The sequence below is a fragment of the Mercenaria mercenaria genome, chromosome 4, assembly GCF_021730395.1.
Source record: "Mercenaria mercenaria strain notata chromosome 4, MADL_Memer_1, whole genome shotgun sequence".
Lineage (NCBI taxonomy): Eukaryota > Metazoa > Mollusca > Bivalvia > Venerida > Veneridae > Mercenaria > Mercenaria mercenaria.
In genome coordinates this window covers 83976454-83995701 of record NC_069364.1, presented here as the reverse complement: position 1 = coordinate 83995701, position 19248 = coordinate 83976454, and the positions used below count along the sequence as shown (strand labels likewise).

Genomic DNA, 19248 nt, shown 5'->3' with positions numbered 1-19248 from the left:
TGTTAAAAGTAAAAAACGCACACTCTTCTGGATGCATCAGTGGCAGGCAAGCAGATCAGTTCTATTAGAAACTTTACAGTTTTATTCCAACAGAAGATGCATTCTTAATTTCGTTGTTAGGACTCGAAATATTTTCTCAAATTTAATTCAGACTGAGCCGCACCATGAGAAAACCAACATAGTGCATTTACGACCAGCTAACGGTTTCTCTAATTGCAATAGGCTTTGAAAGCGAACAGCAGGCTGCTCTGGACCCATGCTGGTCGCAAACGCACTATGTTGGTTTTCTCATGTCGCGGCTCAAGTGTTTTCTGTCTTAACCATACTGCTTAAAGATTTAGATGCAACATAAAACGAATTTGATAATATAAACCAAATAAATATAGGCAATGTTGTATATATTAATAAAGAGCCACATGCTCTTGAGTTGTTCTCTGGCTATATTATCAGCACACGCTTCTATTGTTTTTAGAAACTACATAGAGTTGCACTCAAACTTTTCTATTTCAGCTGATTTGTGAACTAAAATTAAATGATGAACTATAAGGAAAAAATACTTTTTACACTTACGTAAATAGTGGTTGACATTTTCAATATCGATGATGAATAACCAATTTAGAGAAATTGCAAGTTTTAGTCTGGAAACGCAAGCGAAGGTCCCATACGACTTCCATTGCAAAGAGATTTGTATTCACAAACGTAACAGTAATGTGACGTTGATCGATGATAAATCTCTAAAAGTCTCATCAAAATCTCGCGAGACTTACTTTGTATTTTCTTCAGCGACTCGACAGAAATGTATATAGAAATGTAGGGAGATTGATATATTTATACCTAATTTGTCTATTAAAGATTTGCAAACATAACATAAATAAATATTTTTATAGTCCGGCTGATGTTTGCGAACAGACCATTTAATGAACAGAACAGAACAGAACAAAAATAATTGATTTAAGCTTACAAGCTCGTCATCATTACATCAATACAACAGTCATGTATAAATTATACAGACACAGAAATAAAGATTTCTATCCTGTTATTAAGTATTTTCTAATTGCATTAGACGACAGAATGTTGTAATGTCCAAACGATTACAGTTGACTTCAAAGTGTCAAATTTAACCAAACCTACCAGCATCAAGTTTATGCCATTATTTAATTGGGTACAACTTCATAAACTTGACCCAATTTAATAGAATTTGTCCTTCGTTTCGCCGATTACCTTGACCGGTTTCAAATTGTATATATTATATTGGAAATACGAGTTTATCTTAACTCATTTTTGTTTTTTTCCTTAACATATAATTTTGATTGACATGACTATGTACATTTAATCAGCCCTGTTTGTTGTTAATTGAATGTATTAGTGTAATTGTACATTTTATTGAAATAAATCTGTCTATCTCGAAACCATGAACCTGGCATTCTCAATTCATATACATCGTCTTATAAAACAAATATATATTTATCAGATAATATGCAATAGCTCGCAGGGCAGGCAGACACATAGTTTACAAAAGCTTTCATCAGTCTCAAACATGATTAAGTCTAAGGGCCTTATCATCTGAACAAGTATAATGAATATTTTAAGGAGATCGTTTGGAAACCTAGAACGCTATTAAGCTACATAATACCAGATGCTGTTTGATTAAGATTATTCGTGACAGGTAAGGCACTGGCACTTGCATACGTGAAACTTTTCCGATCGCCAACGCAAATGATGACAATTGAATAACATACACATCCTTATGTTGATTTAGAATTGCATACATTAATAATCACCTTGGTCTTGTATGATAATTAACGACAATATATTGGGACTCTACATAAATAGTATGTCAACATTTATATCCGCGATATATATCATGGATATTTTCTTTCCTGTGGAAGGCTATATTTTTTTAAAGTATGCATTTTTGTGCATATAAACTTTTATTTGAACTTTTAAACCTATTGAATCTTGAACGTTTGCATGACTTTATATGCAAGCAAGAGTGTTATCTTTCACCGTTTCTACAGTGGCACATGGTTGGTGACACTTTAGTTTAATTCTTTCTTATCTCAGTGGATTCCAAACCTTGACTTTTAAGATAGAAGACCGACGCTTTGCTCCTAGAATTTTGGGAGTCCTGATTAGTACCCCTGCTTCCACGTAGAATGCTGTATAGGCAGTGTTCTTATAAACAACAATGTCAATTATTAACAAATACTATTTTTTACCTAATTCAAGTTTTTAACTTGTTCTATTAACTTATAGGTAATATTGAGAATAAATATATTATTACGCGTTAAGCATGTAAAAACGTTTTATATCTCCGCTGAACATATATTGGTTTCCAACTCTTCACTGGATTTATGACTGACTGGATATACGGCCTGAATAAACAAAAATGTTGACAAATCTGTCTACGAATCAGTCTATTGTAACCTATTGAATCACATTTGACAGAATCTAGTTAACCAAACATGGATGTTCTTCCAAGCAGAATTAGTTTAACCTTCAACTTGTAATCATATCCACCCACCGTTTTTCTCTCGCCTGAGAGACATCTCGCTTTAAGCAATACGTATCCAATGATTTTTTAGGACGTGTTGCTGACATCCCTGTGAAAAACAAGGATGTGTCCAACTATCCTGTTTTTCGGAACTTCAAAATCATTAAACATTTACAGAAAGTGAGAAGTTTGTTTGTCTGTAGGGATTAGCAGAAAAACATGTATACGTTTAAAAAGCAAACAAACCTCATATTTTCTCTGAATAAATATTTTCCATAAATAGAAATATGTATTATTTAAGTAATAAAAAGGAGTTGAATTAAATGTTTAACAGTTTCTTACATATGATAAAATGAAGAATTTAAAAAGAATATTGTCAGACCAAATAATTGAATTCCATTAGTCATTCAAAGTATACATCTTTATTGCATCAGCACATTCTTGCGGCTCATCCTCCCTTCGATCCATCAATGTCAGCGTTTGGACCACAGACCAGTTCTTAGGTCTAGAAATCCGTAATTTTCGATACGGTTCTTTTATGAAAAAAGGTCTTTAGGGATCCGACGTGTAATATAACCGATTTAAAGCAAAGTCATGTTTGGGTTTGGCTTTATATAACAGAAAAAGGATTACTGGACAAAACAAAAAATTAACAGTAATACAATAGGTTATAAATAGACTTACGGTTATAAACAAAAATGTCATTGCCTAAATATATTATGACAAGACAAAACGATATGATGGAGCTATATAAATCATTTCCTGGTTCTTTCTAGAATTCTCAGTAACTGCTGTATTAGGAAGTGCTTTTAGTGTTATCTATCATTGTGTTCGAATCATTAAATACTTGATAAAATATATCAAATTATTTCAGCTTGTGGTTTTTTGTAAGAAAAGAAAGTCTGATAGAAAGAAATCAATTTATGATCGTTAACAACACTTCTTCAAAAAAAATCATGTTTTTGTAGCAAAACAAATACACCTCCGCACTTTAAAAACGCACCACTCAGAAAATGGGTCATAAAATTTTATTTTATATGACAATTCCATTATTTTTGTGTGATTACATAAATTCATTATCTGGTACACAAACAAGGAAAATTTAACAAAAATCGGTTAACAAAAACTGTTCATTTCGTCCTATTAAACAACACCACCCTCCAAGTCAAAATTCTCAGACGACCAGTATGTCAGTATCTAGTATGTCCTCCGAGAGCTGCCACGCACGCAACGCATCTTCTCCTCATTGAAGTAACTATGTTGCTAATCCTAGCTTGGGGAATGTTCATCCTCTCTTGATGAATAAATATAATTTTAATTAAGCGACAAGTGACTAGTGTATTGGAAAAAGACATTTGTTATCATTTAATTTAATATTGGAAGACTGTATGCGTGAAATAAGCAATAAAAAAATTTGTGAATTTTGAAACTGAGGGGTACCAGATATAAACATGTTAAATAAGTAGTTTTTATTTATAGATCTTTTTCATTTTTGCACATCTTTTGGAAGAGATATTGAGATTACTATATAATACAAGAATGAATAAATTGGTCCACTCAGAAAGTGTAATTTGTGTATTTATTAAGTGGTGCGTTTTTAAAGTGCGGAGGTGTATATTCCTTTAACAATTGAAAATTAACTAATTTCTAATAAAAATTATAAGGTAACGAAAGAATAACATAAGATCAAGTCCATAAAAAACGTTTCCGATACAAACACTAATTCCTCTTTTGTCGGACGGTAACGCGCTCCGTTTTACTTTTGGGCCGTGAGTTCGATTCCCAGAGTCGCGTAATTTTCATTTTTCAAACACTTTCAATGTTTTATTTTTACTAATCTTCAGCGAAGACAAATATGAAATATGTCATTATAAACATGCAGTTATGTTTAAATACACACCACTTTAATTAAAGATAATGCAATGATTTTTGAAGCTCTCCCGTGATATTTTTATACTTACACTCTGCTTTAAAAAGCATAACCTGGCCATAAGTTCATTATTGATTACTTTAAAGATACTGCCGATTTTATATGAAAAAAAAAGAACAAGACAATGAAATAGAAACTGGAGAAAACATATATAATGCAAAATAAAAAGGACGGGTACAAGATTTGAACCGTCAAAAGTATCACTACAAAACGATAGCCTCCCCTGTGCCATCAAGGCAACTACATGTATCTATGACCTGACTATATATTTTGTTATAAACAAGAATGCTACTGATTGTTAGCGCTTTACACACTACTAAAACTAAAAACGCCATACCACTGTGCGGTACTTGTATCGCCTCAAGTATTCAAAATTCTACGAACAATAACGAAACAGAAAACATAAGTCTACTTCTTCAGAAAATGACATTTATATCCAACTGAAGACGTTTCTTATATCGATGCGTGTTTTATGAAAATAATCCATTAAGTTTGAAAAGATAAACAAAATTTAATACCAGTCTTTAGTTTGTGAAACAGTTGCTATTTTACAAGCTTAGTAGATTGAAACATTGTATAAAAAATATAAAGCCCAACCAAAAATATTGCCAACGCTGACAGCGACAGATATGAAGAATATATTCAAGGATCCTTTTATTTTGATGATAGGCTATCTTACGTAATCAACGAAGTATTTTATCATTTCATGCTCTTCAGTTGTGAGAAGAGAAACTTTACTTTGATAAATACAACGTATATTATAACCGGCAAATCCGATCCGATCTATAAATACAATTGAAACCCAGTTTCGCGAATTCCAAGGGATCAAACGTTTTACTTCGGGATATCCGACATTCGACTTAGATGATTTGACTGTACACATGTTTACGGGGCGGCACTTGAAAATGTCTTTAAAATGAGCGAGTTCGAGCAATACATTTCCAAATTGAATTAACTTAACCTGAACACATCTGTGAAATAAGTTACAGAAAATAAGACCAGGCTGCAAACAAAATAATTAATGACCACTTTCTAAGCAGGAAATCACACCAGGAAAAAATGGAATATTAGGTTAGATTGGTGTTGCAATCATTCTTTATCTTCAGGACTCGTGCAAGATGTGAAGAAATCAAGCCAGGATGACGATTTTGTCTTAAAGGGCAGTCATTTATTAAGCGAACTAGTTCTCCGTTTTGCTATCTGTGGAACTAAGTTGAAACTACTTTCTTCTAGGATAGTGCTAATCTGAATTATTAGAACGGATTTGATACACCACCTAGAGGTCATTGCGGCTTTAGAAAATTACTGCCTCATAAAATGTGTTGGTTGTATTTTAAGTGTGACTCATTTATTATTTATTTATCAAGTCCTACACATTAACGATGTTTCTCGGAAGCAAATAAATGTGAAAGATTACACAAATTGAATTTCATAATTGTTTTGACAATTTCGTACAAGTGGGAAATCATGTAGCAAAGACATTTATGCTGATTGGTGACAATCGACACTGTGCGTAATGTTAATAAACATAACATATTCTGAGTGCATTTTTTCTTCTTCTACAAGTCAATAATAATTATTTATTGGTTATAAAAATGTCTGTTAGCAGACAATGAGTAACTTATTTTGCTTATATCAAGGTAATGAATTATGATTCTCCTTAGGATACAGTCGACGATAATATTGATCTTTGTTATTTTAGTACAGGGATAGTTTTCCGACTAGCCATAGAAAGTATCCTAAACATGTAAGTGTTCATGGATTTAGGTCCAGCAGTAAACGAACATTGCCATAACTGTCAGAAAACGTGGCCACTAGGGGGCGACGTTAATTTTCACTGGAATGTAATTTGGATGATTCTCTTCAATGATTGTTCAGACTATTCCGATTTATAATAGACATGACCTCCAGTTTCCTCGTCAAAGTACACTTGGCACTTACTCTCAAAAAGCTACTGTCCATATATTCAAACAAAGAACTAAGCTCTTTGATTCAAATTAATTTTAAAAAAAATGTTTCGTGGGGTGATGATCTTCAAATACCAAGCCACTCACCTTTATTTAAAACAATTTCATAGAAAGTTCTTTTAGGTAGCTCTCAGTTATATTTAACAAGAACATGGTTGCCGAAGATGGGTCTAGTTTTCCCTATATAACTGTGTATTTGGAAATCTTTGAGACTCTTCTCTAAAGTTAATGTTGTTGGTTTCTTTGTTTTGGGGTTTAACGCCGTTTTTCAACAGTATTTCAGTCATGTAACGGCGGGCAGTTAACCTAACCAGTATTCCTGGATTCTGTACCAGTACAAACCTGTTCTCCGCAAGTAACTGCCAACTTCCCCACATGAATCAGAGGTGGAGGACTAATGATTTCAATGAATGATTTCAGACACAATGTCGTTTATCAAATAGTCACGGAGAACATACGCCCCGCCCGAGGATCGAACTAATGATTAAGGACTAATGATTTCAATGATCACAATGATTTCAGACACAATGTCGTTTATCAAATAGTCACGGAGAACATACGCCCCGCCCGAGGATCGAACTCGCGACCCCGAGATCCGTAGACCAACGCTCTTACCTACTGAGCTAAGCGGGCGGGCTTTTCTCTAAAGTTAAACATCTGTTGAGTGATATAGGGCCATCATGGTCCTCGTGTTTGAGAGTAATTTTGTCTTTCAGCATGAAAATGGAGTATGAAAACTTATTCATTATAAAAGAGTCTGATACATGTATCAAGCTTTCAACAGGAGGCAATACCAGATACATTTGATTTTTAGGTGCTACTGTAATGGTGAGTGGAGACAAGTAGTCATAAACGTCGTTCCAAATTATCATTACTAGCTGTGACACTTTGCATTTGTCTGTGAAATAAATTGTATTTATCTGTAGGATAGCTAATAATGTATTGAATAGCATCGAAACCAAGCCATAATCTATTTCGAGCATGGACGCATTGGAAACATACAACCGCAATACAACGTTGAAATTAAATTGATTATTACAGTAACTGTCTTTTATGAATAACCAGTCATAGCGCCTGGTCTCGCGTACATTTTACTGCTTTTAAAATCATGCAATAATCTCATTACTTTCTCTTTTTCTGCTTAATGAGAAGTACCTGGTCTCCTACATTATTTGCCGTCGCAAACCTTGGTCTCAAGCAGCTATTTTAAACATGTGTACCAAATTATTTCAGGACATCTCATATGAGTTTAAAGACAATTTTCTTGATCAACAGTTTTCCATCTACAGTGGTAAGAAGTCCATCCAGCAGAAAACAAGAAACTCGCTTAAGGAAAAATCAATCGACGGAAATGAGATTTTACGTTCAAGGATTTTAATTGAATGCTAGTTTAACTAGAAAATCTGTAATTTAATTAATTTGTATTTGCTTCTAAATGAGGGAGAATTAGAATTATAATTATATTACCCACTACAATATACTCAGAAAATACCAAATTTTATCCTTGCAGATATAACATGTTATGGAACTTTTTTTCAATTATTAAAGCTTTCGCTATTTATCTCTGAAATCGTCAATTCAATTGATTTTGTTTACAATATTTACTAAAAATTGGTGCTTAAAAGTGAGAAATTAATGAGTCCTTTACTTCTTGCTGACCCAGGGATTAAAAAGTGATCCAAGCATGATATTCATCAAAAGCAACCGATGTACCTTAACAACCTTTTCTTGTCATATCATTATAGTTGTCTTTATTTCCATCAACATTATGAAGTATGGCTACGTTTTACAACGTGTTCTCTGTCTGTTTGCTGTAGTCATAAATAGTGGTCAATGCTTTCACATTTGATAAATGACCTTCTGTTTTCTTATTTAGAATTTGGCAGATTGCATTAAGACGTTTTGATGTATTGTTACAGGGAAAATAAGGCCAGATCTTTGTCAGAGTATTTTAGCTGATTGAGATTTGTTTTTATTTATACAAGTTCTGTAGTATTAAGGTTAATATAAAGTTTAGTTTTAAATACTTATTTTCTGGCAGCTAGGTTCACATGTCTTGTATAATGCAAGATGCTGTCAGACAAAATTTACCATCAAATAAATCTTACATATGTTAAATATTTCACTGCTAATTTCTGCTGACGTGTAAAAATAACAAGTCTAATTGCAAGGCAAGACTAATAACATTTATTCAATAATTACTCAGTTTATAATGATTGAGCCGCGCCATGAGAAAACGAACATAATGGCCTATAGCAATTAGAGAAGCCGTTAGCGAACAGTATGGATCCTGACCAGACTGCGCGGATTGTCTGGATCCATGCTGGTCGCAAAGCCACTATGTTGGTTTTCTAATGTCACGGCTCATATGTAAGATGCTGTATATCCCTAAGAAACAAATAAGCAAAAGAAACAAATAAGCAACAAGTGTTACACAACTAGGCTATTATCTCATCTAAACCCGACATTGCATTTGCCTAAAGTTTACTGATGCCATATGCACGAATTGTGTACGTTATTTTATGCAAACTTTAACAAAGTGAGAACGGCATTTGACAGAAAGTTACGTAGATATTTCCAGAGAATATATATTCTAACTTTTCAAAAAATGCACGGCCCATAAACCTGTCTTAATTATTAATATTTATTCAATGTCAATTTCCGTTTTAATCTCAACACATTTGACAGAAACTGATATTTCTAGTATGTCACTTTGACATCTCGCATTAGACTTTTACATGTAACACACTTTACTTATATAAATAAGATATGCTAATGATTTGTCGAAAATGATGAGCATATGTCCACTTATCGTATGTTTAGACATGTTCAATTTTTATAAACTTAGCGAGAGGATCAATGTTATTCTGGAGTAAAATTTAACTCAGAATTTAAATTCAGAATAATTTATACCTACTTCTGCGTTCTCTATTGAGATTTACTTGACTTTATTTTGTATCATTTCATCACTTCAGAAATGCTGTAAGCAACTGAATTCCACAATCATCACAGGATTTAAATGATTTTCTGCACTAGATATTTCTATCTCAAATAAGATTTTTTCTTCCCAGTGAACTCTGACCGTGTGTTTGCCATGGGAAGAGTTTATTATTAACACTACATACCTATAAGAGATACGTTATTTTGATAGTACGTATGGAAAACATATTATTTCCTTGATAGTTATCTTGGAGTGTGAAAAACAGCGTGTAGTGCTATTCAAACGACGATTGTTGGAGCCAAACATGTCAGTTGATGATGATGTAAGAGTGACGTATACACAAACATACAGAATTCAAAATCATTAATAAATGGAATTTGTTCCGTCGAGTTCATAGCTGTATTTAGAAATGGGATATTGATTTTAACAGATTCCTTGATATGTAACCAAGGTTTGTGAAGGTCACCTTTTCCATTTGAATTGGAGAACTTGTACAAAATTATTTTCAATTGTAAAAGTTACAGTCTACCTTATATTTACTACATCTAGTTCATGATTTTTTCAAAAAGCAAGGCTGTACACATAAAACGTGTTTTGTTCGTGAACGTACTGGAAAATCATTTTCAACATTTATGACGTCTTATTTAACATATTCCAAAATATTTACTGGCTTGATAGATAGTTTACCCTTGAAAAAATATATGCAAGATTGATATAGTCAAAATAAGGTGTACACAACTTTCAAATAAAATTATTCCACATGAAAAGTGTTATGTAACTTCGGGTAGCTTCGAGAGGGAAGGAAATTAGCCAATTTTCTAATTTTTCTTTGCTTATGTCGGTTGAAAATGTTTATATTGTACACTAAAGCGTGATATTAAGTATCTAGAACATGTTAACAAGTCAGTACAGAAAATTACTAACAGTTATTGATATGTTCATAACTTTTCGCAATTTTACCGCAGTAGTCATATGTCTAAGATAAGTGAAATGCTGCTATACAACCTATTAGCGATCTATTTTTATTCAGTACGACAGGTAAAGATGTTTTGAAAGATTTGAGAGCCCTTTTATATATAATACCTTTTCAGTTGACAGTGGTTTTCTCACTGATTGTTTCCTATAGTTTGTTACATTTAAGCGTATTTGAAGCATTGCAATAAGTAAATCAGACTACATATTGTAAGAATTTTATCTCTTCATCCATCTGGAAAGATACACTGGTTCAGTTAGTGACTATATTAACCAAGCCTTGATGAGTCTTCATTTTTGCTTTTATTTGACAGCTAGCTTGTGCACTAAAATGAAATGTAAATGAGAAAAAGTAGTTTTCTATATTCACGTAAACACTGGTTGACATTTCCAATACCGATGAATAGCCAGTTTAGAATAGTCTGAAACGCAAGCCATAGTCTCATACGGGTACCACTTCAAAGAGATTCGTATATACAAACTTAACAGTATTGTGACGTTTTTTTCGAAGACAAATCTCCAAAAGTCTCATCAAATTAGCACGAGAGTTATTTGTGTTTTCTTCAGTGACTTGACAAAATTTTATATGGAAGAGTATGAAGGCAGATATATTTCTCTCTAATACGGTTGTTACTTTGTACAAATTATATACGTCAACATTCGTGCCCTGTGTGATTTGTCTTTCGAAGAAAATAAAGATTGCCCCTATTTATAAAGTTCATGTTTAGTTTAGTGATTATGTGCTCCTATATATAACAAAATTAAAATCTACTTCATCCTAACATCCATTATTTAATAACCTTCGAAGAAATACAAACTCCATCAAAAATGTCCATTAGCTAAATGGCGAATATTGTATGCATGAACTTTGTATGCATAGGTATGCAGTCAGCGTTGAATTCTATGTACCGATTTATTGTTTTACGATTGCGAAACGTGTTTAGGTTTGCTAGAATTAAAATGGAAGTGTAACATAAAGACGTTGATTCTGTTTTCACAGGGATTCGAAGCCGCAGACCGTTTTTTTTTTTCTTCTGTACTGTAATCTTTTCCTCAGAATGTAATGTTTTAGCATAAATGTCAAGGACTATTCGCTTATTATCAGAAATTGTTCTTGCACCCGTAGCTCAAGCTTTTCATTGGTTTTGCGCCAAACTGATATAGGTAAATTTGAGAACAAATATGTTATTACGCATGATACAATTTGTTTGATGCATGTATGAGATAAAAATATCCCTTAAGCAGTTTATCTCAGCTAATTTTCAGCTCTTGACTGGATTTATTACCTGAATAACCATAATGTTGACAAATCTGTCTACCAACCAGTATTTCTTAACCTACTAACATTTGACAGATTATAGGCAAGCAATCATTGAACTTGTTTTAGGTTGTATTGGTTCCTTATACCGCGCATTATCTGCTATCTTACAGATTTTGTTCTAAAGAAGGCGGAAGAATGATACATATCCCATGTTAAAGCAAAAATATAATTATGGGTAATTCACATTTTTGTTCATACTAAGATTGTAATTGTAAAGTAAGAAATGAATAAAGAAAACAATTGAAAGTAAAAAGGTTACATATTTTGAAGCGAAACGAATACTATCTTGGTCACTTTGTAACAACATAGCTAACCTCATCGGCCATTTATATAAATAACCTTGCTAGTCATTTGAGTGTCTGTAGTCTGTTCAAAACAAAGAACCTTGGCTAAAAAACTGTGGTAAAGTTCTATATGATAGACAGATGAATCCATGTAGAACAAACATGAGTCATTTTAAGAACACATTCTTTTCTGTAGTTTGACAAACAACAATTTATGGAGAACAAATCTTTACATACACCATCTTATTCAAAAATGATTTCATTTACAGAAGGAAATATAGAAAGATTTCAGCAAATTGAATGAGAGTTAATACAGCTTGCTACGCGAAACAGTTTTTTTTTTCGTTTCTTTCATGTTAAATTGTATTTCCTTTATGATTTACAACATGAAAAGGAAAAATCAAAGACAGTCCAAACCACCAAGGCATTGTTTTGACATTAGCAATATGTCATACACAAATATCAGGTTCTGCGAATACTATTTTAATCTTGAAATTCCCTCATCCTATCGATTATTGTCAGGATTTTGACCACAAACCAGTTTTTTTATAAGTCTAAAGATCAACGCTTCAGGGCTTTTATTCAAAATAAAAGGAAATCATCTGGGATCTTAAGAAAATATTATTTTGTTTTAAAGCGGATTTATATCCGGTATTGCTTTATGTAATAAAAATAATCCCGTCATACAAAGTTTGTGGGACAAAACTGTTCGTAGACGTGCCATTACTTAACGATATTGTATTACAAGACGGGAGGACATATCTAGAGAAATACAAAAACATGTTCTGGTCCCTACTGGCATTTTCAATATAATTGTTTTATCAGTAAAATATATGAACTATGTCTCCAAGCGCTGCCGTGTCTGTAAAAGCTCTTAACATGATAACGAAATCTTTCAGCACGGGGTTTTCAGCCAGTGAATGAAAACAACATCTCTTCATCGTGGTGAAACGAATTTAGTCGTGAAACAATGCCACATGATCTACTTTTTTGTTCGGTTATCTGATGCTTGCGCTAGTATTCAAATTGCTGCAAACCATTAATAACTGTAGCAGCAAGAAGTATACTTATTTTGAAACTGACATTTATTTCCAATTTCAGACGCGAAAATATTTCCTGTTGTCATAAATTATACTTTTATGAAAATATTCCATTAGGAGTGAAATCGTAGACAAAATTGTAAAGTTTAATGGCTGAAAGATCTTAAACAGTCCTGAAACATGTAAGTTAAATCAAAGAGAGCTTTTAAATTGTTAAAATTGTTAAATGTTTCCGCTTGTCAAGTGATACACAATACTGGTGCAAGTCTGAAGATAATGAATAACGTTTTGTAAATAAAAATATGTCTGTTACTAAAGTTTAATTTAAATTTAGTATAAAGAAGCAGAACTAGGTTGTATAGAGTTACTAAAGTAACGCTGCTCAGTCCTTCTCCAAAGACATACATCGAATAAAATTAAACTGTTAAATGACAGCATCGTAGAAGTTGAGGAAATTATTTCATAACATAGCAGCTGCTTTGATAATAATCATACCTGCAGTTATCGTGTCTGGCAGCTAATATTGTGCCTTCGAAATGTGCACTTTAATACCAACGACATCTTTAAACTGAATGCTTTTTAAAAGTGAAATAAATATGCTTGATTTTTCTTTCGTACCAAAAGCGTGTCGATGGAAATGCGAATTATGGCGGGTTTTATGGTAAGTCATGCCAAACTGACTTTTAATCAGATTGATATTCACTATTACTCCATACTTTTAAATTCCATATCGTTTGTAATATTGTTTCATGTATGTGATATGCTGGGCCAAAATTGGTTCTAAGCAATCTTGTTACATGAGCACATTCATTTAATTCTGAATTAGATGTTGTAAATGTCCAGAATATATGGCCCGGTCATTAAACTAGATAGTTCTAGGAAAAACAAAGATTCTTATAATTGCTGATATCTCCTTGTACTTAGAATCAGTGTTGTTATATTTCCTGGTTCTTTGGGGTCATGGAGTACATTCATTTTGACTATAATAGAACAACTAATAGCTTCTTAGATGGACAGTCAAAGTTAGTCTTCAGCACTGTTCAAATACATATATACGTAATTTTCTTATCTTATTAAAACTGTGAGTCTGGCATTTATGATTCAACGACATGTTGCTAAGTTATTCAGATGCTTCTATCTGTTTAATTTTATAGGTAAAGAAAATGATACTAAACAAGAGGAGAACATGAGTCCCGATTCTCTGGCAAATACTCTTGCGATAAGCACAGACGTTTAGTAGAGATTCTATCAGTAAAATGTCTGAGTTATCGAGTTTTCAATGTGTTTTGAAAAAAATAGCTACACACGTAACCGAGTTCAATCGACTCTAGCTGTAACAGGTATTTGCAGCAATCCATGCAACTAAAGTAAATGCATTTTTAGACTGGGAGACAGAAATCAAATGTTTTACGTTTCATATATCAATTTAATCATTTATTCAAAGTATCTTCTCTTTGAGTGATAAGTACTGGTGATCTAAATTGTAAGCAAAATAAATTGATCGATTACAAATAAAAAATAATGTCTCAAAGAGATTAGAGATCCGCTGATTTAAATTGTAAACGAAATAAATTGATCGATTACAAATAAAAAATAATGTCTCAGATGGATTAGCGATCTGCTAATTTAAATTGTAAACAAAATAAATTGATCGATTACAAATAAAAAATAATGTTTTGGAGAGTTTAGCGACTCGCTGATTAAAATTGTAAGTAAAATGAATTGATCTATAACAAATAAAGAATAATATCTCGAAGAAATCACGAGAGATTGGCAATACATATTACTTGGAACATTTCGTAAGAAATCTGTACGGGACAAAGACGCACTGGGCATTATAAAGTTAATTTTCTCATTACGAACGTATATTAGCGACCAAAAGGCCAGATACTGGGCAAATAGTGTAAATCAGTGATTTTGGTCAGTTTCGATTTCCTTTCATTCCAAGAGCACAGAACATCGCTGACAGCTGTGACGCAAATCAATATCCTTTCCTGGTTGTAGGAATCTGTTTCTGACAGTAAATCAAGTTAGTCCATAGAACTTTGTTTAAAAGGGGCATCAACGCAGTAAAGATACTTTGCACTTTTAATTGCCTTAGCTATAGGTATATCAAAATGAAATATTTTGTAGTGATTAAATTCTTTATACGTCATATCACATTATGTTGGAAAAAATCCTTTGTACTCATAAATACAATTTGAGAGTTTGGCGACTCTTGTGTACGATTCGTTTTGAAGATAAAAAAGGAACGTTGACCGTATTCAAAGAAGAAAATGCTTCAGTAACTGATTGTTTCAAATATGTAAAGACAGGTAATATTTCATTACCTTGACCTCATATCTATGTACTAAGCGAGTATATGAACTTGGTTGCGAAACGAAACATCTAATGAGAGGTTCAGAGAAAGATTATCAAACGAGAGGTTCAGAAGAATTAACAAATGAGAGGTTCAGACGAATAAACATACGAGAGGTTCAGAATAAATAACATATGAGAAACACTGGGGAATGAACACAATGAGAAGTTCAAAGGGATTAGAAATGGGAGGTCCAGAAGAATGAACATACGGGAGACTCGGGTTTTTTTTTAAAAATATAAGACGTTCAGAAGAATAAATAAATCAGAGGTTCAAAGGGATTAACAAATGATAGGTTCGGAAGAACTGATATATGAAAGATGCAGAAGGATTATAAAATGAGAGGTGCAAAAGAATAAACAAATCAGAGGTTCAAAGGGATTAACTAAATGAGAGGTTCGGAGGAATTAATATATGAGAGGTTCAGATGAATAAACAAATCAGAGGCTGAACGGGATTAACAAGTGAGAGGTTTGGAGGAACCGATATATTGGAGGTGCAAAAGAATTGATATATGAATGGTTCAGAAGGATGACCAAGTGAGTGAACTGAAAGGGTTATCAAATGAGAGGTGCGGATGAATTTTATTTCATAGCAATGTATTTTATCATTAGAGCTTGGAAAAGCGTATTCAGCAGTAATCGAATTAAGATCTGAAAAGATTATTTACTTTCAAGAAAGTGGGCATATGTTTCTGTTAAACATCATCTACTCACTGAGAAAGTTTATGTTCTTGCAGATTAAGTGTTAATCTTGCCCTACAAAAAAGTATCTTTCTGCTTCTGCTGCGACATGTAAATCTGTTATTGCAGTGTGCAGAAATCGTATCGCATTTACCATATTCTTTGTTTACTTGTTCTGCTTTTTTGCGGGGAGTAAACAGTTTTCGCAGTCGTACATCAGTGTAACGGAATGAACATAAAATGTGACTTAATAAGACTTTGGAAATGTTTTAAATAACAAATGGTGGATTTAGATCTGGAGATAATTATTCTCGGTTAGAAAGTTATAAACTTCGAGGAAATGAAATCACCCATACTAAAAAATGTAATTTTGTTAGATATAGAAATACAGATATAGGCATTTATAAGGAGCTTTTAATGTTCCTATTACAATTGTAAATTGAACTTTTATATCATGTTATACATCAGAGTTTGGAATGTACTAAGCATTTGCATTCACTTTTATAACTTTTAACATGGGTTCCACAGCTTTTCTACAAGTCGTTTAGTAATGTTAATGTGAACTAATTGTTTCCATAATGAAACAGTTTGTTTAAATGTTTACAACTGAAGTTAATGAGTTAATCTTATCCGTGTGTTATATTTCTGTTAAGAAAGGCACCTGTACTTTTATCAATATGCTGTACATGTGATGGCTCGTAAATGATAGGTTTGACTTAACGATATTTGACTTTGATGAATGATGGAATTTCTAGTAAAGCCGATGATAATTATTTTTGCAATGATCCATACATTTTAAGAAAGTAAATATCATAACTGTTAATTATAGTGTTCGAAAGACTTACCTTATGGGTCTAAAAAAATAATTGTCTTAACACAAATCAATAAAAGTCATGTACGTTCAAAATAATTCAAAGTTTTCAAGGAACACGCATGATACGTAATCATGACCTTGGACATTTTTAATCAACAAAGGAACAATTCAATTTGTGTATATGTATACAGTGTATTTGCCTTTTTGATTTTGAAACAACGTTTATACGTTTAGCCACCAGGACATTAATTTATTGTTTCCCATGCCAGGATAATTCAGCATCGCCTTTCTGGAACTGTAGGTTCGAGTGATTGTTTTGGTTTTTATATAGAAGTATTTTATAGTACATCGTGCAAATTTACAACTATAATAGTCTTTTACAGAACTTTTTACCTTCATCTTACAAATAGAACAGTCTTATTGATATTTATGTATTATAGTACAATATATATCCTACACACGATGTACGCACTGTTATATTACAACTCAAAAGAATGCATACTTTTATAGTTGGACTTAGGATCTTAGTAAGGTATGGTTACTTAAGGACTGCTGTCAGTAGCTTATTTAGTAAAGTTAATTTGTTTATCCACAGATTTGTCACTTTATCCTCATAACACTGAAAACCTGTACTTAACGGTTATTCGGTTTTCACAGTGTGGTAATATTTCTTTGAAAACATTGCGAATTCATTGAATATTGCGGCGTTTAAGTGCAATGTTTACAATAAATTTCAGTATTTTATTGCATCAAGAAATGTTAAAACACGGAATTGGCGTCATTACGGTTGGTCCTGATTATACAGGGACTTTTTACTTTCATCTAAGATATAAAGTTAGACTCTTTCATTAGATCCTGTAGATCTGTCTGTAGACATCTTTGTCGGAAACATATTATCTAAAGCCAGAGGATTTATTTTGGTTTTATTACGTACATTACTGAACATGTCTGATTAGAAAAACGTTAGCTGTTTGTTTAAGATATATTCCTTCTGTAAAATACGTGTATTATATCTCCCAGTAAGTAACGTTTGTTTGTTTCAAAAATGGAATGTTTTTGCGACACTTAAATTTAGGTAAAGTTTCTGTATGTTTTATACTCGGGTCGAAAAAAAAGTGGTCAATCTCTGACCTCACTCTGACGTCATTGATATTTAAAGAAAAACAGTGACCAGTTCAAGAAACTAACTCTCGTCGATAACATTTTATAGGCTAAGTCTTACATTTTTTCGCGCATTTTTCCACGTATACCCTTTAACACGAAATTAATAATAGAGGCCTTTGCCAATTTTGCCCTCATCTAGGAGTTTCTTGATTTATGACTATAATTTAAACTAATTTGATATTGTTAATTACTGTCTAAATGGTGTTCTGGTTCTTAAGATTTTCTCTGGAGCATCATAAATTGTAAAAAAGACGCTTAATAAACATTGATTTATGAAATCCGAGCAATAAGTTTTATTTTTTCTTCTGATTTTTTTGTTACTGTGTCGGTTTCTACACTATTTTTGACTAAAATGAACTAGGCATTAAAATCTAAATTTTTTCATAATTAATGGCTGAGGTTTTCTATATTACTAGTAACCTTGTTTTCAGACTGAAAGTAAGGCAGATATTAAGTATGTGATTTCCTAGTATTATATTGAAAACAACAATATTGTTTAAAGATCTATCACTGAAATATAGGAATTTATGTTCTTGTCCTGCTGTAAACTTTGAAGTTGCTAGGTTCTGTAATATTTGTAGACATTTAAGCTGATTATTTGTTATGCAATGCAAGAGTGCGAAGTGTAGATAATTTCTAACAAGGTCTTTGTTCCATTGTTTACCACTTCCTTCGATCACTATCATAAATGTGATAGGATCTTAAGAAGACTGTATAAGAATAATTTGCATAATTCGAATATACTGGTTGTCAAGATTTCATTGGTTGGAGATATTAAATTGAAAAGATAAGAAATAATGCAGCATCCAGGTAAAAAGACAGTTAGTTAGTGGACAGCCACAGAACAAACGTGTTATACTTTAATGTTTAATTTCTTGTTAATTCGGTTAACCGACGTTAAAAGTGACACTAAATTTCTTATTTAATTATATTAACTGGATAACCAGTGTTCAAAAGCTGACTACTTATTTTGTTATAAATGTATACCTTTTTGTTAATTTGAACTATTGCGGATAAAATTAAAATAGTAAAAATGCACAGAAATGTTCGTTCTACATATACCCGACATCCCAAAATTGACGGCTCACACACACTTGAGAAATAAACGTATGTTATTTTTCAGTAGGTATGAAAGAGCTATAATTTCTGCTTCTGTTTATGGATTGTTTTAGATATTGCTCATGCATATGAAAGTGTTTCATCTACGAAATTCAGCGGTTTTTCAGTTTAAGTATTTATCTGAATATTTAATTTGTCTAAATGTAACGACCTGTATCAT

General features: G+C 32.5%; 1 protein-coding gene across 8 annotated transcripts in view; it reads left to right on the top strand.

Annotated features, from left to right (window-relative positions):
* The window catches only part of LOC123552330 (dorsal-ventral patterning tolloid-like protein 1), a 296660-nt gene that overhangs the window by 225256 nt on the left and 52156 nt on the right, over window positions 1–19248 (top strand). For 3 of the 8 annotated variants that reach the window (XM_045341902.2, XM_045341907.2, XM_045341906.2), the window contains exon 1: window positions 16124–16355. The exons of 3 other annotated variants lie outside the window; for them this stretch is intronic. In XM_045341902.2, the coding sequence (XP_045197837.2) occupies window positions 16332–16355 (24 nt within the window). In that variant the 5' untranslated portion in view covers window positions 16124–16331. Of the gene's footprint in view, window positions 1–16122; window positions 16356–19248 lie in introns of those variants that run through there. 2 more of the 8 variants (XM_045341901.2, XM_045341899.2) reach the window with 2 other exon arrangements.